Source organism: Acanthisitta chloris, unplaced genomic scaffold, assembly GCF_000695815.1.
Source record: "Acanthisitta chloris isolate BGI_N310 unplaced genomic scaffold, ASM69581v1 scaffold5532, whole genome shotgun sequence".
In the NCBI taxonomy this organism is placed as follows: domain Eukaryota; kingdom Metazoa; phylum Chordata; class Aves; order Passeriformes; family Acanthisittidae; genus Acanthisitta; species Acanthisitta chloris.
In genome coordinates, this window is record NW_008662069.1 from 46,536 (window position 1) to 66,319 (window position 19,784).

At 38.5% G+C, this 19,784-nt stretch overlaps 1 protein-coding gene across 1 annotated transcript in view; it reads left to right on the plus strand.

The window, feature by feature from the left end:
* LARS2 (leucyl-tRNA synthetase 2, mitochondrial) overlaps nucleotides 1-19,784 on the plus strand; it is an 87,287-nt gene that overhangs the window by 44,539 nt on the left and 22,964 nt on the right. The window contains exons 9-14 of the mRNA XM_009070463.1: nucleotides 804-908; nucleotides 4,007-4,122; nucleotides 5,090-5,373; nucleotides 8,242-8,340; nucleotides 11,006-11,143; nucleotides 18,648-18,751. Of these exons, the coding sequence (XP_009068711.1) occupies nucleotides 804-908; nucleotides 4,007-4,122; nucleotides 5,090-5,373; nucleotides 8,242-8,340; nucleotides 11,006-11,143; nucleotides 18,648-18,751 (846 nt within the window). The remainder of the gene's footprint in view (nucleotides 1-803; nucleotides 909-4,006; nucleotides 4,123-5,089; nucleotides 5,374-8,241; nucleotides 8,341-11,005; nucleotides 11,144-18,647; nucleotides 18,752-19,784) is intronic.

Here is a 19,784-nt window from a genome sequence, read left to right on the forward strand (position 1 = left end):
TTGAAGAGAGTTGGAAAGAAGATCTTAGCAGCCCAGATTTTAATTATTTTAATTATCATCAACTTAAAGGCACTGAAAAAGTTAGACATAGGTCCAAATTGAGATCTGGGGTTTGAATCCTCAAAACTTAGACCATTCAGATTTGGTTTTCTTTTTGCCAAGCCACTCAAACTACACATTATAAATCAATTTCAGTTTATCACAATTCTCACTCTTGATTCTCTCCTCTCTCCCCTTCCTTGTGGACACTGGGTTCCTCCTCTTTTATATGATTATGAATATTGTGTTTGGAAACCAGTAGGTTACGTAGGTGTGATTTTTAACACTGGTCAATATTTCGTATGCTCTGTAGTTCTTCTGTAGGAAAAGAAAATCATAAAGACATATGCTCCCCTTCAGTTTCATCTGAGTAATTGGATTTTTTTGGTGTAAGTTTGTAATAATATATGCTACTATATAAATCAGGACTTACTAGAGTCAATTGATACAACTTTGCAACAGGCCTGAATTTTGGTCAAGGACTCATTTTTTTACATTGTAATTGAAATCTTACTCTGTTTTTATTCAGGTGCTGGTTATAAGTAGGTTTTCTGATAATGAAAATTTATCAGTCTGACTTACTGAAGACTTTGATCATCTGAGCTTTTTAGAAATGGGATTAGGTTTTTTTAACCTTCTTTTTAAAGACAATTGTAATTTAAAATTCATGTATGTTTAAGATAAACTGAGTTCTAGTGGTAAGTCATGTTCTTAGCGTATCTTCTGTCATATTTTACTTACCTGATCATTACATTTGTTTTCAGACTCACTCACTTCAGTGACAGCTGTGAATTTGCTTACCAATCAGGAGATTCCTGTAGTCATCTCAGCAAAAACCAATTTTGATAATTTTCTTGATACTAAAATAGGTATGTGACATTAAATGTGTAAGTGGAATACTGTGGTTTTCAGTTGCTGTGATGGAGCACAAGATGCCGTTGTGGTAAATCTTTGAACACAGAGACTCTCTCCTGGACTTCAGAATTCTGTTCTTCATTAGTGAAGAAGGAAGGGAAAAGTAGCTATGTGGAATCTGTCTGGGGAAGAAATTTACAGGATGATAAGTTTAAGTTGAAATATTATAAAATTAGTGCATTTAATGAGCTAAATTTGAGGATCTGCATATCTTAAGAGAATAAATTACCTATAGCATATGTGTTTGGCTCTCACCATCCTTAATCAAAACAAAACTGTGCCATTTTTTGACATAAATATTTTGCAAACAAGCCTAACTTTTAGCGGTTTTTTGTTTTTTATGTTTGCATAAATTTTGTGCATCCTTACAGATAAATGTTTCAGACAGTAAATGTACAAAACTTCCAAGTTTGATGTTCATCTGATAATATTTGTGTTGAGGCCAGTAAAATAGTTCTGGACAGGTAATAATTCTTTTCAGGTAGTCTTAGACAGTTATCTTGCTTCTCTTTTTAAAGCTGTCCCATGGAACTGTCTGTCAGACTCCTTTCCTGCTTAGGGAGCCTAGTTCCCCAGCTTGGGCAGCTAAGTTCATATGCTTAGATAATATGATTGTCCTTATAAGTAAAATTAGAAATTGTACTAAGTTTTAAAAACAGTGTTCATTTTAACCTGCACACACTGAACATTTTGTTTACTCTTGTGCTTTGCTATGGTCTCATCTCAGCTGCATCGAGAAGGCAATGTTCTGTGCCAGTCTGTACTGGTTTTGGCTGGGGCAGAGCAACTTTCTTCACAGAGGCTAGTATGAGGCTATGCTATGGTCTCAGCTGCATCGAGAAGGCAATGTTCTGTGCCAGTCTGTACTGGTTTTGGCTGGGGCAGAGCAACTTTCTTCACAGAGGCGAGGCTAAGGCTATGTTTGGGATTTGTGCAGAACACAGGGTTGATAATGCAGAGATGGTTTTGCTATTGCTGAGCAGAGCTTACACAGAGTCAAGGCCTTTACTGCTTCCCATACTGCCACGCTGGCAAGGAAGTTGGGGATGCATGGGAGACTGGGAGGAGACACAGCTGGGACAGGTGACCCAAACTGACCAAAGGGATATTCCATACCATATGACATCATGCTCAGTATATAAGGTGGGAGGAAGAAGGAGGAAGGGGGGACATCTGGAGTGATGGCGTTTGTCTTTCTGAGGAACTGTTACAGGTGATGGGACCCTGCTCTCCTAGAAATATAGGAAGAAAAGATTTCTTCCCTGTTTCCACTACCTTCCTTATCCCTTAACTCCCTTTATTGCCTACCTATTGCCAACACTTCTTTCCTGTCCTGGGGCTGCTGCTTTCACCACTGCCAATACTGGCTGTTCTCGCACAACTGGACTGGATGAGACCAGTTGACTGTACAAAAATGTCTTGGATGACTCTCACAGGACTAATGGAAATTATCCACTTGGGCTGTATACCTTAGTTACAATGTGCCCACAGCTTGCACTTTAGATATGAATCTGCTTTTGAGAAACAGAATCTTTTCTTATCTCAGAGAAGCCAAATAATTGAGATACCTAATCTTATTTTTCCTTGAAAGCTTCCAGCTTGCTCACTGGCACATACCTTGGCCTTATGTCTGCTGAAGAGAGCCCAGCTCTTCCTGGGAAGTTGTGGATGCCAGCTGTTGAGCTTTGCCAATGTACATTAATAGCATCATCTTTTCAAAAGAAGGCAGACAAAAAACTGAGACCTGCTTTTTCCCATTTGTAGAGCATATTGTGAAGCCACCTGTTGCAGACTGCAGGGCTCTTTAACAAATGAAGATACATGCATTATTCTATAGTAGAGCCTTGAAATGGCAAGAGTATACATCTGCGGGAAACATAAAATAGCAGTTCCATATTTTGCTAGTTAGGGAGTTATTTATCACAGGGGAGTTTTGCTTGATTTTCTTTAGTTGCCTGCTTCCAAACTTATGCATATTGGCAGAGATAATGTATAGCAGGCATTTCATTGCCAGAACAAAGATGATTGTTAAACTGCTTTGGAGTGAAGTAGTTTGTATGTTAAGAATTCTAATGTGCTCAGCAAATACTTTGAGAGTTTTTGTCTGTAGTTTTCACCAACTTAATATGGGCATTGGCTTGTTGGAATCAGTTTCTTTGCCCTTTAAAGGTGACAGCAATTGTGCAAGACTGTTCAAATTATTAACTAAATTATCACTGATAGGGGGAAATAGGCAGAAAGGTGTATCTCTGTGGAAATAATAAATCTGTTAGTATCTCAGTGGTATCTCAGAATACATGTGAAAACAAAGCGAAGAAATTTCTTAGTTCACTGTGAAAGGTTACTGTCCAGAGCAGAACCAAAATGTATGACTGTCCCAGACAGTAAGATGCAGCAGGAAATGTAGCATCATGGGCCTTAAATACTGTGACTTCTGTAACTGACTTGAATAGCACTAGGAAGTCTTCTCACTAGTTATACTCTGAATAGAAAATTGTTTTGATACAAATTGTTTTCCTGAGTTTATAAACAAATTGCATCTTTCATAATAAGTTAAAGGGATAGTAATGTTAGAGACTCATGGTACATTCTAATAAACTATGGAATTAGAAAGAAATTAAATTTTACTATTGAAACAGGAGGATTATTCCAGCTGTTTTTTAGTATGTCATTCTCATATTAGTAAATATAATTAAAGTTTGTATTATTTAAATATATTTATGTAATATATAGCTGTGTTGAAAATTCTGTGACTCTTTCCAAATTTTGTAGATCTATTTTTAGTTTTTTCAGCCTTTTCTACAGTAGGACGTTGATGAACATTTGAATTACAGAGGAACTGAGAATACATTTGTAATTATTGCTGTTTGAATTTCACTGCTTAAGGAATATGGAAATATTTTATTTGTTCTTAGATTATTTTTAACTCCTTTGGACAAGCATAAGTTATTATAAAGATAATGTCATTGAAATGAATTTTTTTTCCTCTAACTGATGATTGATGTCCATGTTACTCAATCCCAGAACTGATTTATTTTTTCATCCCTCCTAGGAATTCCTAGTACTAGTGCAGAAGATGCTGCAGTAGCTAAGAATCTGGGAATTTCTTTCACTGAAGTCATTGAGACATTGCCAAATGGTTTGGAGAAGGTCATTAATTCTGCAGAGGTGGGTATACAAGTATGAAGTTCTTTCCAACTTAGAATAACAATGCAAACTAAATCAGTTTTCTCTAGAGTGCCTAAATACTTTGTATGATTAAAGAGTGGGGTTTTTTTTAAGAATCAAGCCAAGCTTATGCTATCAAATTTCTAGGAATAGTTTAATAATGAAATATGTTGGCTCTGCTGCAGCCATAAAACAAGTTTTTCCATTTGTACATGAGAGTAAGATTGTACTTTCCTCTGTATTGATCTGAGTTCTATAATGAAAACAGAATAATTTTACCTATGTTAAAAGTTGATTCTTATTTCATCATCTCAATATGTTTTTAAGCTAAATATTAACATAATAGTCCTTTTTCCACATATTCACTGAAACATGGTTTAAGCATTTATGGTAACATATCTGCCTCAAGTGACATAGAAATCTTATCTTTAGATACAGCTCTTGAAAAATGGTATTTGATAGCAGACACAAAGCTCATATTCTGTTATGTGCCAGGTAGTGTCTATGTGATTAAGATGCATGTGAAAGCAAGAATAGAAAAACCAAGAATGAGCACAGGAGAAAGCTATTTTAATGTTTGCATTTCCTCAGTCTCTACTTTATGTTGGTGATGGAATTCTGGAAATTTTGGCATACAGCAACTGGTAAAAATACCAGCAGTAAGTGCAAATATCTGTCAGTAAAGGCTGAAGGGTCTACAAGACTCTCAGCCTTGTTCTTTTCAGGCCATCAAGAAGATTACCCTTTAAGCAAGAGGGTTCAAATGTCTAGCTGGTATGTGAATAGGCTTTTGGATAGAAGAATGTTAAACAGTGGGAAGGGAGAAATTATTATGAGGCTCATAAACTTTGACTCTTGGAAATTGCATTTATGACTTTTTTGTCTGTTCTTGCATTTTCACTGACAGCAAGTATAAATCTTTCTTTCTTCGTCTGCTTCTCTTTTTTTCTTTTTTTTTCCCAATCAGATCACAGGCATGACTCGGCAAGAGGCTTTAAAAGCTGTTACTCAGCAGGCCAAAAATAAAAGAATAGGTGGGGACCTAACGAGTGACAAATTAAGAGACTGGTTAATATCTCGACAGCGATACTGGGGAACACCTATTCCAGTCATTCACTGCCACACATGTGGCACTGTGCCCGTACCTTATGAAGACCTACCTGTGGTGTTGCCCAATGTAACCACCTTCACAGGAAAGGGAGCCTCACCTTTAGAAAGTGCTCCAGAATGGGTGAACTGTTCCTGCCCAAGGTAAGCCAGCGCTGCATTTGCTGCAGCCTGGGAGATATCACTTTGTACCTGCTTTTTCTTGTGCTCTTAAAAAACATTGACAACGCTCTGCGACAGGATACTACTCCAGAGTGGTGTTTAGTCTGACCCAGCATTTTCCCTTAAATACTCTATAAATCTTTTCTTTTCAACACAAACACCCACTGCTATTTTTTCATAAACTGACTGAGCAAAACTCACTGGTTTTAAGTTGGAAGAAAGAAAACAGGAAAAACAATTATTTTCTCCCTGCTTCCCATTTCTTGACAGTATTTCTCACTTCATTTAGTGCAGTTATGTTAATTATCTTTCACCAGTGCTACTCATATAAAGCTCATAGATTACTGAATTATGTCCTTTTGTTAAGGACAAGAAGATCGTGCTCATTTTCTTGCAATAGTACAACAATAAAGCATTTCCTTGGCTATATAAGTCCTTATCATGAAGAATCACATTCACTGTACATTGCAGCTAACAGTATTTAATTCAGATTGAAAAAGATAGTAAGTACGTACATCTTGTCAATGCTGTAATCCCTGTTTAAGAAAGAAAACAGCCTAAATTAAGTAGTGAGAGGTATGTTGTGAAAATTAGTCGTCTGATCTTCAGGGCTGCTTAAATACTCTGTACACTGAAGTGTGCATATGGGTTCTGTAGAAGGAACTGGTAGAACATGAGGTATCCCAGAGAAGTTTTTCATCAGCAGTGCAACACAATACTGCTGCTAAAGACTGACCAGATGGCAATTAGGCTGCCAGGCAGGGGTATCAGGAATATAAATTGTGTTAGGGCTCTCATTGATAATGCAGCAGATTCATATCATCTAACTTTATTTTAATATTTAATAGGTAGAATGTCAGTGTGGGTTTAATTTCTGGTTAGAGAGCTTATGCACAGCAGTTCCATGGGTCTCTGGGAGCATATATTTTGCCCTTTGTTGATAACATATATGTTTTGTAGAACACACATTTACTTCTATGTTTCTGCTTAGGAAATTTCTACATAGGAAATTTCTTCTGCACAGAATTAGTTTCTTAGCCTAAAATGTTCCACTTCGCTGAAATTAACTCTTTTTTTTTATTCTTACCTTAATTGGCTTCTTAATTCTTGCCTGTTTGACACCTGTTTCAGCATTGCTCATCCATATGTCTGCTACAGTTTCAAACCCTTTGAGCTAATCCTTTGAGCATAATCATCTTTACTTTTCCTTGCTCTGAGAAGTTACATCATCCCTTCTTTAGTCCTTCTCTCCAGTAATAGGTTTTTTTTATTGGTTGCATTTAATATCTAGAATTAATAAGGCAACCCAGACGGAAAGACACAAAAGTCTGAGATTATTTGAGTGACAATAATGTTAGCAATCATATATGGAAGGAGATGCCCAATTTATTCATTGTTACACAAGTCCAGGTAATTGTGTTAGTTGTCTGAAGACTGTCTAATGAGATTACAGTATTGTTTCTGTAATCACAATATTGATATAAATTGTATAAACTTTGGAAGATGCCCAGGCTGTCTCTGTGCTAGTGAGCTATGTCCACTTAGAGCACAGAGGCACGAAGCAAGATAATAATTATGGTTCAATGACTGTAAAGTATTCTTGCTTTTGACTGAAAAGCCATTCTGTTTCATTCTAATACAGTATTCTTTTACATTTGCCAAGTCTCTGCTTATATGTGCAATTTAATAAAATGATTATTCCATATTAAACAGCAGTAATAAGTAAAAATTCTTTACTACATTGTTCTCATTAAAAGAAAAACTTGCTGATAGAGAAGAACCAGGGGCAGAGACAGAGAGAAGGAAAATATTAAGTGGTGATGGTCTCCTAAACTTGTCTCAGCAAGCCAAGATGAAGTATCAGGCAGAGAGGCAGATACATGTTGCAGCTTGATCGTCAAGCCTGATCAGAGACTAAATATGCAGTTGGAAAGTATTAAATAGCCAGCCCCCATTTATTATGTATGCCTATTATACACAGACATACATTTAAATTTGCATACAATTATAAATTGCATACATTTCTTACGTATTGCCAGTGGTATTTATATACAGGTGTGCCATAGCTTGCAAAGTTTCATTGACATTAGAATATTCCCATTGTTTTAACAGTAAGAGTTTTAAGAGAGATCATTTACAACAAATGGAAGTTTATTAAATGTGATTATTGGCTCCTACAAGCAATTAATATTCAGGCAGAAATTAGCAGAAAGTAACCTGAACTTCTACAGTCTGTTTTTAAATCTGCTTCTCAGGGCTGCCGATATAATTACAAACAGAAATCAATTTGCCTTATTCACAAACTAGAAGACGTTTGCTACATCTCAGTGAAAGCTGAAATTAAGGAAAGTTAATTTTTTCTAGAGATAATAAATGGAATCTGCAAAGACCTTTTTGTACAGACAATCAAGAGAGAGGCAACCACCTGCTCCCTCTGCTAAATGTTTATAAAATTGGTTGTCTGCTGGTACCTAACGAGTGTGATATATATTCAGTACCCATTAACTTTACAGCAAATTACGCTTGTCTGTGCTTTGTGTCTTTTAAAATGGCAATTGTGAAAAATTCCAGGATCAAGAGGACTGTCCAGTGCAGTGCTATCTTCTGCTGTGGCTGAATGTGATGGCTGTTCAGGCTTCTTTTTTACTTAGATTTTGTATGGTTTGGGAAGGAGAGGGCAGGAGTCAGCCCTGTTACTGTTGTTGGATCTTTCCTGAACATGTCACTCTTCATACTGTTTACACCCCTTCAGTTTGCAATCTCAGTGTCTTTGTGGCCTCTGTACATGCTTGTTTTTTTCCAAGCTTGTCACTTATCTAAAAATTGTTTTTCTTCTTCTCTCTCACTCAGGTGTAAGGCAGCAGCGCGGCGAGAAGTCGATACCATGGATACATTTGTTGATTCTGCTTGGTACTACTTGAGGTACACTGACCCTCACAACACAGACAGGTGAGGACTACAAGCACAAGGCCATTGTGGGTAAGCCCACCTCACAGAATAGAAGGTAAAGAAGAGGCCAGACACGCTGGTGATTCCAGCTTCTAACTGCCTTGGCAGAAGGTGGCATAAACCCCTGCACTGCCCTTGTTATGTGCCTGCCCTCTGGCCTGAGCACAGCACAGGGTAGATGATATGGTTTAACCCCAGCCGGCAACTAAGTACCGCAGCAGCTGTTCATTCAATATTATTATTGTTGTTGCTATTATTATTATTAAGGAGAGGGAGAGAGAGAGAAAACCCAAACCAAGTGATGCACAATACAATTGCTCACCACCCACTGACCAATGCCCAGCCCATCCCTGAGCAGTGATCCACAGCTCCTACCCAACTCCCCCCAGTTTATATATTAAACTTGGTGTTCTATGGTATGGAATATCCCTTTGGCCAGTTCAGGTCAGCCCCCCTGCCTGTGCTTCCTCCCAGCTTCTTGAGCATCTGCTCACTGGCTGAGCATGGGACACTGAGAAGCCCTTGGCTTATGGTAAGCACTGCTCTACAACAACCAAAACATCAGTGTGTTATCAGCATTATTCTCATACTGAATCCAAAACACAAGAAAAAAGCTACCAAGAAAAAAATGAGCTTCATTCCAGCCAAACCCAGGACAATAGAATAGGAACGGGTCTAAAAATGTGGCATGTTGCTCCCATGCCATGTCATCTGCAAGAACAGGATGTGTAGGCAGAACTGTGTAAGTACAGGAGCTACAGGGCAAGGAGCAGAAGTTTGCACGGAAGGGCATTATGGGGCAGGGCACGGAGGAAGTATTCAGCTGAGGAGGAAAAGACTGAGCTTGGTGGAAGGTGCTATCAAGAGTGCCAGACTGCCATGACTCCCTGAGACTGTGGGAATTGCATGGAGTTTACCCTCCCTGGCAATGCACTGAGTTGTTGAATGTGTTCAGCTGCTAAGAAGGGGAATGGTCCAGAGTAACATCCAGTGTCAAGTGTGGCACCTTCGTTTCTCTCCTCTGGAATTCTGGTGACTCTTGCTGCTTCTTGTATGCAGACCTCAAGCAAAGTGGCATCACAGCAAGCTCCTGCTGTGTCAGCACTTCCACTACATGCATAATTAATGAAAGGAGATTTTTCATGTGCTGTGCACTAGTGGCTGCAGCACGAAGAGTGTGGGGAGATGCAGTTATTTAGCTGTTTTTCTGCTTCATAATCTGCCTGTAGTAGCACTGCTTGAGAGCACTGTGTTTTTCTGGAAGGGAATTAGTGCAATGTCCCTGCTATGAAGAGGAAGAAAGAAAGGGTTGCATTTTAAAACATTGATACCACATATAGGGTTTTGGGCATATATTTGTTTATTTATTGTGCAGAGCAGTGTCTGGGAACATACTACATACCCAGTGATACAGTATAGCTAGGCCAATTATTTATTTATTATATTGGCAGCATTAGTTTAATTAAATGAAGAAAAAAATCTTCTGTGAACACTTTTATTTCATGCGTATTTTAGTTATTTTCTAGTGATAGTGTGAATATGTTATTAAGTGAGGCAGATTGCTTCCTCTCCAGTAAAAGCTTGAAATATTTTTTCCTGCATGGGCAAGGGGAACTTTTCCCGAAGTTGAAAAAGAAATAGTCGGATGTAACATCCAATTGTCAAAGTAACAGCTTGGTGTAGCTAAATTTGTTTTACATTGAAATAAGAACATTTCTGGGCTTCTGCACTAGATCACTACCTGAATTTGATTTATTTATTTGTGGTTTTATCAAGGTTGTGTACATGTAAACTATTCATTTCCATAAGCCAGGTTTCACTGGTCTACAATTCAGGAGAATTACTCTGTTGATTTTGGAACTTTCTGAACCAGTCAGATTTGATTTGTTCCACTAAAGACATGAATACCAGATCCATGATTTGCTTCTGGGCTCGTCTGTGAGGAAAAAAGTGTTGCTATTACAAAAATTACAGACAGAATAATAGGACGAACTGACAAAACAAGTAAATTTGTTAGAGCAGGGCTATAAAGCACACATTAGAGAAGAACTTCCATACAAATGGTATTTTGCAGGCAAGACCTTGTTACAGGAGACATGGCAGTGTGTAATGAAGCAGTAAGCAATGCTAGGAAACCATGCAGGTGACCTCCAACGACATAGTAAATATGCTGTAAGTGACAAATTTACTGCAATTTCATCGAGGATCTTTCAGTTGGAGTGCGGTGACCCATCCGAGGGTTTTGCTGCCTTTGCACTGCCCCCTAATGGCAACAGTGAAAACCTCCAGTTAAAAAAATAACTGGTTTTGAGTGGACATGTCTTTTGTCTTTCACGCTAATATATTTGTTTCTAAAACTTGATAAATGCTACAAAATTTGAGGCTAGCCACAAGTTATTTATTAAAAAAATTAGTTTAGAGAGCAAGCAGACGTTTTCATCGCTTTCTCAAGTATGTGAAATCTTAGTTGCTTGCCTGAAATATAGGAAAATAACCTCTTTGTGGATCTGCATCTCAGTGGAAATTGGATTCTTGTCTATAATAAGCATTTCACTTTCTAAAAAATTAAAAAGATATGATGGCAAAATAAAAGTTTTATTATACATGCTTTAGTAGCACTGATCTTCTTTTTTCCACATTCTGTTGTTTCTTTGTGTTTTTTCAGGCCGTTTAATAGTGACTTAGCAGACTACTGGATGCCTGTGGATTTGTACATCGGAGGAAAGGAGCATGCAGTCATGCACTTATTCTATGCAAGGTTTTTCAGCCATTTTTGCCACAATCTGAAGATGACAAAACACAAGTAAGCCTTATATATTTCTCTAAAAATCTTTCATATTTCATTTGACTAGCAAGAGTATTAGTGGACATTGTTATGATGGTAGAACGTTACATTGAATAAGCCTCAATTTTCCTGCTTTGTCAGTACTCGGATTCTCACAGTCAGTTGCACTTTCTGTGTGTGTACATACATAATATTTTTATTGCATGAGTATTAACTAGCTCAGAGCAAGTGATAAAATGCTGCTGTAGATTTCCAGCCTGCAAAAGCATGCATAAACTAGTAACTTCAGGCATTCTGAGTACTGCTGTTATTTCAAATTAAGTAACTTCCTGCCAGTAATACCATTAATTTCAGTGGAACCATGCACATGTAGAAAACTAAGCACTTCTATAATTCACTGCAGTATTGGAGCTGAACGATGCAAAACACATGTTGATAGGAAAAAGCAATATGTCTGTCTGCTGGCAATTTTTTTTTAATGTAATGACTTTTATATAATTAGTTTTAATTACTCTTGTTGCTGATGCTGATATAGCCTAATTCATTATCCTCTGTATTGGTTAGAGGTACAGTTTGATGCAGGAAGGTGAGTCATCTGTTGTTCTGTTCTTTGTCCTCTCAGATATGTTCTTAGCCTAACATCCCCATTTCTACTGAACTTCTGCCCTTTTGTACCCTAAAATGCCATCCCAGGAGTGCCTCAGCTTGGAGGATGCTCCTGTTGGAACAATGAAACACTGCCCCATGCTATGTCATGTTCTCCCATCAGGAGATGATTGAATAGATTGAGTCAAAATGTGTGACCCCGTGAGGAGGACTCAGCTAGCAACTCTTGTACATTCATTCTTTACTAGTATTCCCTGTGAAAATGATATAAACAAGGAGCCTACATATACACAGCAGTGAATTCTCTTGAATGTGGTAGTTTTGCTGCAAAACTAGAATTTAACTTGCTGTGAGCCAGAAAAAGATGGACTGTTTAGTGGAGCCAGCAGAATATTTCCCCAAGTCATTTCATAACCATGTGATGTAAATGAGACACGTTCTCATCTGCAAAATAGTTTGCAGTGAAAGCTGTATTTGAAATTTTGGATGTAGATGGCTTGTATACCTGTGTTTCACTCTCTTGTGCCCAGCTTGCGTAGCTGGAGCAGGAAGGCTGTTTCTTCTCCCTTGGAACGGACCTCTTGAAACAGACTCTTTCTCTCAGAGGCACTATTCCTTTTAGCAGAGAATTTCAAAGCTTTCCCTTGCAAGCAGTTTTAGGCTTATCAATCCTACAAAAAAACATTACAATCCTAATCCATCAGCCATCTAGTGGAGCTGTAACACACAGCAACAAAATGTTCTTTTGCTAGTCAAATTATTCCACCTCCCAAAACCAGCATTAACTATGGTGGCCGAAGTATTGTCAATATAAAGTGAGAACACAGGGCAGGGGAGATTTTCTTGCAAAGTAAGTGGTCCACTTTGTTGTGCAAGAAAGTAAGGAGATGAAAAAGGTCAGCTTGACCGAAAAGGGACCTCCTGCATGATCTTAAGCACCAAAAGAATTTGCAACGAAAGTGGAAGTGAGAATGAGCTACTGCTGGAAGAATGTGAAAGCATTGACTGGGTAGAGAGTGAAATTTGGAAAGGCCATAGCTCATCTAGAATTGAAACTGGTGATGAATGTGAAGATGGAATTCTGCAGATACATTGAAATGAGCATCAAGGAAAACACTGGCCTGATGCAAAATCAGACAATGAGCCTAAGTAGCAAAGGACAATCTTTGCCTTGGCCTTTGCTGTCAAGGTCCGTACATAGTAGGAGTTTGAAGGAGAGAGATATTACCCACTGTAGAGAAGATTGAGTTAAGGATCACTTAAGTAAACCAGACACATGTAAATTCCAGGCATATGAAAGACAATGTGACTGGGAGTAGCCTCCATGAATTTACCAAGAGGAGATTATGCCCAGCTTAATCTGCCTTCCTTTTATGGTGAGATGATTCCATCAGTGGATGAGGAGAGAGCTGTGCATATCTTTAACATGACTTTAACAAGGCTCTTAACAAGTTCTCCCTTTTAGTCTGTCTGGGGCCATACAAGCTGAATGACTTGGACTGCAACATGGACGGAAAAGCTGTCTGGACCATCAGGCTCCTTAAAGGGTCAATGTTCAAATTCAGCTGTTTGCAAGTGGTATTCCTTAGGGAGGCACTCCTGAGCCCAGTTCTATTTTACATCTTCAGCAGCAACCTGGGCAGTACAACAAAGTGCTCACCCTCAACAAGTTCAGTATCTCTGCACACTGAGAGAATCCCTTGGTATTCTGGATGGCAGGGCTGCTATGTAGAGGACTCTCACAAGGGCAGAAGCAAGTCTGAAGTGCTGCCAGGGATCTCAGGTACAGACTACTCACAGAACAGCTGGGGCTGTGCCATCTGTGGGAAGGATTACAACACAGAAGGGCTTTATGTGAAGATATGTTACAGCATTGCTTGGTTGTATGTGCTGCTTAGGCATGTGCATGGCCTGCAAGATGATGGTAACAAGTTCATCACCATGCACAAAATTGTTCGCTTGCTTTAGCTCTATGCAAGGTAAAGCATTAGGTGCTTTGAAGTCATGAAGTCAAATTAAGATTTTGTTTTGATACGGAAATCATAACTCCTTTATAAACATTATTTTGCCACGTGTTTTAAATGTTTTAGCATTGGTCAGAAGCCAGTTTTGATCAGTCTTCTGTTTGGACTGCTCAAGGGTGGGTCTGAGATATCTAAAAGGTGTGATTAGAAACAACAGGCTTATTGTTAGGAAGCTCAGAGTCATGGTGTTGAAGCCCACAGTTCCAGGGAAAAATACTAAAATGTTAAAAAACACTGCCCTCTTGTGCATTTTCAATCCTTCTCTAGTAGCACAGGTCTCGTTCACTGCTTAAATTAAGAAAATGCTTCTATATCTCAGTTAATGAGAGCTGCCACTGTTTAAACTGTTATCTAGCATCCTGGTGATTTTTTATGATTCCTCGATTTATCTGTAGTAATTTTTCATTTTGATAGGTTTTCTTCATGGAAATTTTCATCGTTAGGCTCCTATGCTCTGACTTTCAAATCCACTGAAATATTTCCTGCCAATCTTTAATTCTGTACTCATGGATACTAATATAATAATGTGGTTGAAAAGAGAAATTACAAATTCCGTAGTTTAGATTTTCAAAGCAATCTCTTCAAATGTGGTGTAAATATTATTAGTATAGAAGTATTACAGGCAGCATATGTAAAATAGGCATTTACAGATAGCACACATGCTTTGGTAGAAAATGCAGCGTTTAAATATCCCCTGAAGTTCTATTTTTTAATGCATTGAACTGAAGATGGTGGGAAATGTTGCTCATTTCCTCAGTAATGACAGGGCAGAATAAATGGCACCCTCTGGGTATTCATACATGTGATAACAAATTAAGCCCAAATTGATGTCAGTTTGTTCTAGCAATCTGGTCTGCAAAGGCCATTGGTTCTGTAATTAATTCACAAGCCAGCAAGCCCTCCCAGCTGTGACCACCACTGGGAGAGGGGCCAGGGAGGCAGCTGGGGCCAGCAACCTCCTCATCTGATCCAGCTGAATCCACCATGGCGAGTGTGTGCTGACAGACTCAGTTACACCTGCTCAGCTGTATTATTGCAAGCACAAGTTACACACAATTTGGTTCTTCCCTAGACTTTAGTGATCAGTTCTGTCTGATGAATGATAAGAATGGAATCTAGCACATCCTCCCTGGAGGATTATAAAGCAATAAAAAAGTTTATTGTTGCCATTTGGTCAGCAGATTTGGCTGTGATAGAGAGCAAATCTGCTGAGTAAGAAGGCAGTGTTTTCTCATAGCTGTGTTACAGATAAAAGAAGATACGTGTGTGACATAAATAGCTTATTCTGTGAAGGAAGGATGTTAGAGCTTCTCTGCATTCATTTGGGACCTTATTACTACTGCTGATTTTAAGCAAAAGCACTCAGCTGTTGACTGTGTACAATCTTGAACATTCAATATTGTTTGATCTTTTTTCTGCCTAAAATAATCAGCTTTCACATCCTCCAGCCACTTCCACAATGTTGCCAGGTTGTTACAGCTAGATCTTACAGCAGGTTTTACATCCCCCTGAACTCGGCTGATAGTGAACGACCATGGTCTTGCCTTCTCTGTGGGGCATAGCATCAGACTCTCTCAGCCTTTCTAAAGGTGCAGGATGCAAATATATGCAGTGGGCAACCTTGCTGGGGATATCCCTTCTTCTGAATCCCCTATCACTGTGGCAGACTCCACAGAGTCCTTCCAGACATGTCATTTGAAATTGGATTGAAAGTCCTGCTGCTCACCTTGCACAGAGCAGAGCAAAGAGTACGAGGACACGGCACTGAGCAGGAATTCCTGGTCTGTCAGTCACGCTTGCCTTACCATCCATTGCATGGTCATATATAGAGAGATTGGTCTGTCATAGAGATGAACCAGTATTGAACACTAAAGAAAGTAAAAAGGTGGATTACACACTTCATGGCTAGCACAGCTAATCCTTCTCAGAGGTGTCAGGCAGACTTCACAGGTGGGACATTCAGTGTGATCAGAAGCTGCACACGACTAAGGTCTCAGTGCCCATACTCTATCATGAGCATAAACAAACTTCACAGGCAGGTGAAGGCATATCCCATTCCTGCATCCTTACAACCTGGAATGTGATTCTGCATTCAAAGAAAGTCCAGACACTTCTTCATTTACTGTGGCAGAAGTGTCAGTCTGTCTGAAGATGGCTTAATTTTGGTTGTTTGGATTGGTTTGGATGGAGAGGTATTTATGATGCCATGACTGGGTGCTGCAGTATGTAGATCAGAATTGCATTGCACCTGCTGTGCTGCAGCCCTTTGGCAGTTCCCTCTACAGCTAAGAAGTGCATCACTGTCTTCGAAATCTTGAAGTGTGCAGTTTAATTCGTGTAAATCCGAGTGTAACTCTGCATATGAACGTGAGGTGGAGCCACGACAATACTGGCAAAATCACAGTGCATTTCTGGAGACATTCGGTGCAGGGTTTGATTTGTTTCTGAGCCCTGTGTTTATTAGATGGGCTCAGGCTTTCTGATTTTGGGCATGTCTCCGTTCTCCTGCGGTCTCCTACTGGAAACACGTGGGTTTTTTTGCTTTTCCCATACTTGGTAATGTATTTTGTATAGCATTTTTGTAGCCTCTCTCAGCATAAACAAAAACAAGAAATGCTCATTCCTGCATTCAGCTTTTAAGAACTTGGCATATGATCTGAACTAACTCTTTGTCATTAAAAGTAAGTGTTCCTTGAAAAATCACTTCCAGTGCAGAATCCTATCTGATTTGGATGGTGTGGCTATCTCATTAGCTTTATTTTAGATAGCAGGAAGTGTAGCTATTTTAACAACTGTTTGAGATCTTAAACAAACTGAAGTACTGAAATTATTTTTCTTTTTTCCTTGGCACTATGTCTTCAGTTTATAGAAGAAACTTACTCTGAACTGTTATCTCCTGAAGCAGTTTTCCAGCATTGTTGATGATAGGATTATAAAAGTTTTGTTCACAATTTTCACCTTGTAATTCACTTGGATAATTTGTGGTCATTTTATGATGTTTTAGATTTTTTTACTTCCTATATTTAAATCTTTTTTCTTGTTTGTACTGTCTAAATTTGACTTCAGTTCTCATCTCTTTAAGTTCCTATATTTCTAAATGAGTATTTTTCAGGCAACCTGTGAAATATTGTCTAGAAAATATTTATAGAGATGCTTGAATTGCTGCTCTTACTTAACATTTTTGATAAAACCAGGTGGCATGGCAGAGACTTATACAGTTTTGTGACTGACTGATACATCACAATGTGCTAGTACTTGCACAATGTTTAGAAGTGTGCAAAATATGCAAGGAAGGAACTCATGTTCAAACAGGAATATGTTAAAGATAAAATATGAAGCCTGTCACTTTCTCTCTCCCAGTTTAAGGCTTTTTGTTTCAAATATCTCCTTACTTCAGAGACATCAAAAGGGTTTAAAGACTAGTAGTTGGAAGATACCTGCTTAAATATGGTGAAAATGTGCATAATTGTGATATAATTTAATAATACTTTAACTGTTTTGGTAAATAAATTACTGTGTTTTAAATCACAAGATAAATTGTCATGTAATTTATATTTTCTAATAATGTAAAATACTAAATTAACTCCTTAAAAGTGAGTAGTGTCTTAGATTATGACTTTTTTGTACATGTGAAGTAAAATGTGGAAGTCTGGTTTTACTATTTCTTCTTTAGATGTGTTTATTCTAGCTTTTAAAAAAATAGTAATGCATCCTTTTTGCATAAGTTGTTTTGTACGTTTCTGAGGCTTTGTTAGTTGGAACTGTGCAAAATTCAGATTGCTTAATGTTGAGTACACACGAGCATTAGGTGGTGCAAGTCAGTAGTAACCAGCACTGATTAACCTGTGCTCCAAAATGATGATCACTTTGTCTTGGAGGATTCCGTGAGAACTCTCCCAAAGTGTGTAAGACTTCTGAGACTGGCTCCATACCTCCTCCCTGGCCCTTACTGTTCTCAAGGCTTATATTAGAATTGCCTTACTTTCCTGGCCTATTGAGTGGGGACCAAAAGCTCTAGAGGTTAATTTTGGTTTTTTGGGTTTTTTTTTCAGTGAAAACAGCAACAGACATGTGGCTCAATGCATTAGAAATGCATGATCATTACAGGAGGTGGCTGCAGTAATATATTGGTCAACCAGAGCAGTGTTTACTTAGTTTACTTCTAGCTGAGTGCAATAATGCCCTTCAAGGTTCTTTTTAGCTCTATCATACACACACTTGATGGGAGTTTACTCTCCCTCATGTAAATTTTGTTGGAAAAGTAAAGTCTTAGTGTTCAAGATGCTAAAAAAATGGATGCACCAACATACAAACTTTCCAGCATTGCCCTTTTTCTAGTGTACTTTTTTCATACAGCTTCTGCCTTCATGGCTAGTTCTGCAAGAGGCAAGTCATGTGTGTGCTTATGTCAGAGAACCTATCTTATCTGTTTAGAGAAAGAAATGTGCAGTCACATTTTGTTTTTATCAAAATACTGTGCTCCTCAGAGAGAAGTTAGAAGTAAATATTTGTAAGACAGTGAGGCCAGGTACTTGAATGCTTTTACACAAGAGATCTTGCTTGAAGTTAGGGAAGTTGCACTGTTGGAAAAGAAGTTTCTATGTATTATCCATATGCTAATTTGAAAAGTGATGTTAGCATAACTTAGTAGGAAATTAGGGTGCAAGAATGTGTGCAGAATACAAATAAATACTTATACTTGCCTGCCAGCCACCATGAATAAATTCACAAAGTACTCTTTCTAAGGTGACAACTATTTATGTAGAGTCAACTTGAAATTCTTGTTTCATTAAATAATTGTGCCTGATTGGCTCAACACCTGAGGCTTATCATAAAGTATGCTTTTGACAGCTCTTTTCAACAGGCAAGTCTCTTTTTCCTTCCACCCTTAGGGAGCCTTTCCATAAGCTCTTGGTTCAAGGTCTTATCAAGAATCAGACATTCAGACTAACAACAACGGGCCAGTGTTTGAAGAGAGAGGAGGTTGATCTCACTGGTAAGAGAAACTGCATGGGAAAATTGGCATAGGTGCATCCATAAAGCCAGGGACTGCTTCAGTGTATGAGTCTCTGTGCTGGGAAAATTTAGAAGAGAAAATTAATCCTCCTCATATTTAAACTGGAGAGCAACTTCTGTGAGTTATGGATCCATATGTATTGCTGAATGCACCGACATCTTACTAATCTAGCAGCTTTTAATTGCATCCAAACACAGAAACACACTGCTATGGGATTATTTTAGCTCTAGTATAATCCAAAAGATTATATATAATCTGTTTTTGTTAAAACAGTGCTCAGCAGCTTGCTGAATTGAGCCAGTAGTCTCAGCAAACAGACAACCTACAAAAACGTCATGGCAAAGCTAACAAAGATGCAGGTTAATTCAGTAGATATTAGAAATGTTAAATGTGTAGGAAGCAGTGCTGCTTCTCAAGTTCTTTCCAGAACCTTCACTGCATAATCCTGACTAGCAAGTCCTGGCTGTGGCACCTGTAGCAAGAAAAGTGATTTGGTCATATTTACCTCCCTTAGGCACTCCTCTTGTGCAACCTTCTTTACTTCTCCTGTACACAAACCCTGTAAGTCAATGAAAACACAACCAACCAAACAACCCACTGTAAGTTTTGCCACTATCTGCTTTCTTGGTGTATTCTGGAAAAGATTGGGCTTTTCTGTACCAGATGGTTTTACTCAGTTGCACCTTTTTCAGTGCAAATGCTCCATTCTGTCTCTAAATTCAAGCAAGAGAAAGCACATTCTTTTCAGGATAGTTTACTGCAATTGAAACCTGTAAATCTAGTATTTGTAAAAGCTTAAGTGCAGGTCAGAATTGTACCAAATCAGTACACCTGTCTAGGAGGTTTTAATGTCATGGTTATAGCAATGCTTAAATCTCAGGAGCTGTCAAGGTAGCACATAGGATGTGTGCCACATACAGCTTCCAAATGCTAGGAGACTTTTTGTCATGATGTGTTGGAAGCATTGGGGTATTACTGGTGTTAAAACATTAGCATAGGAAAACCTTGAGAG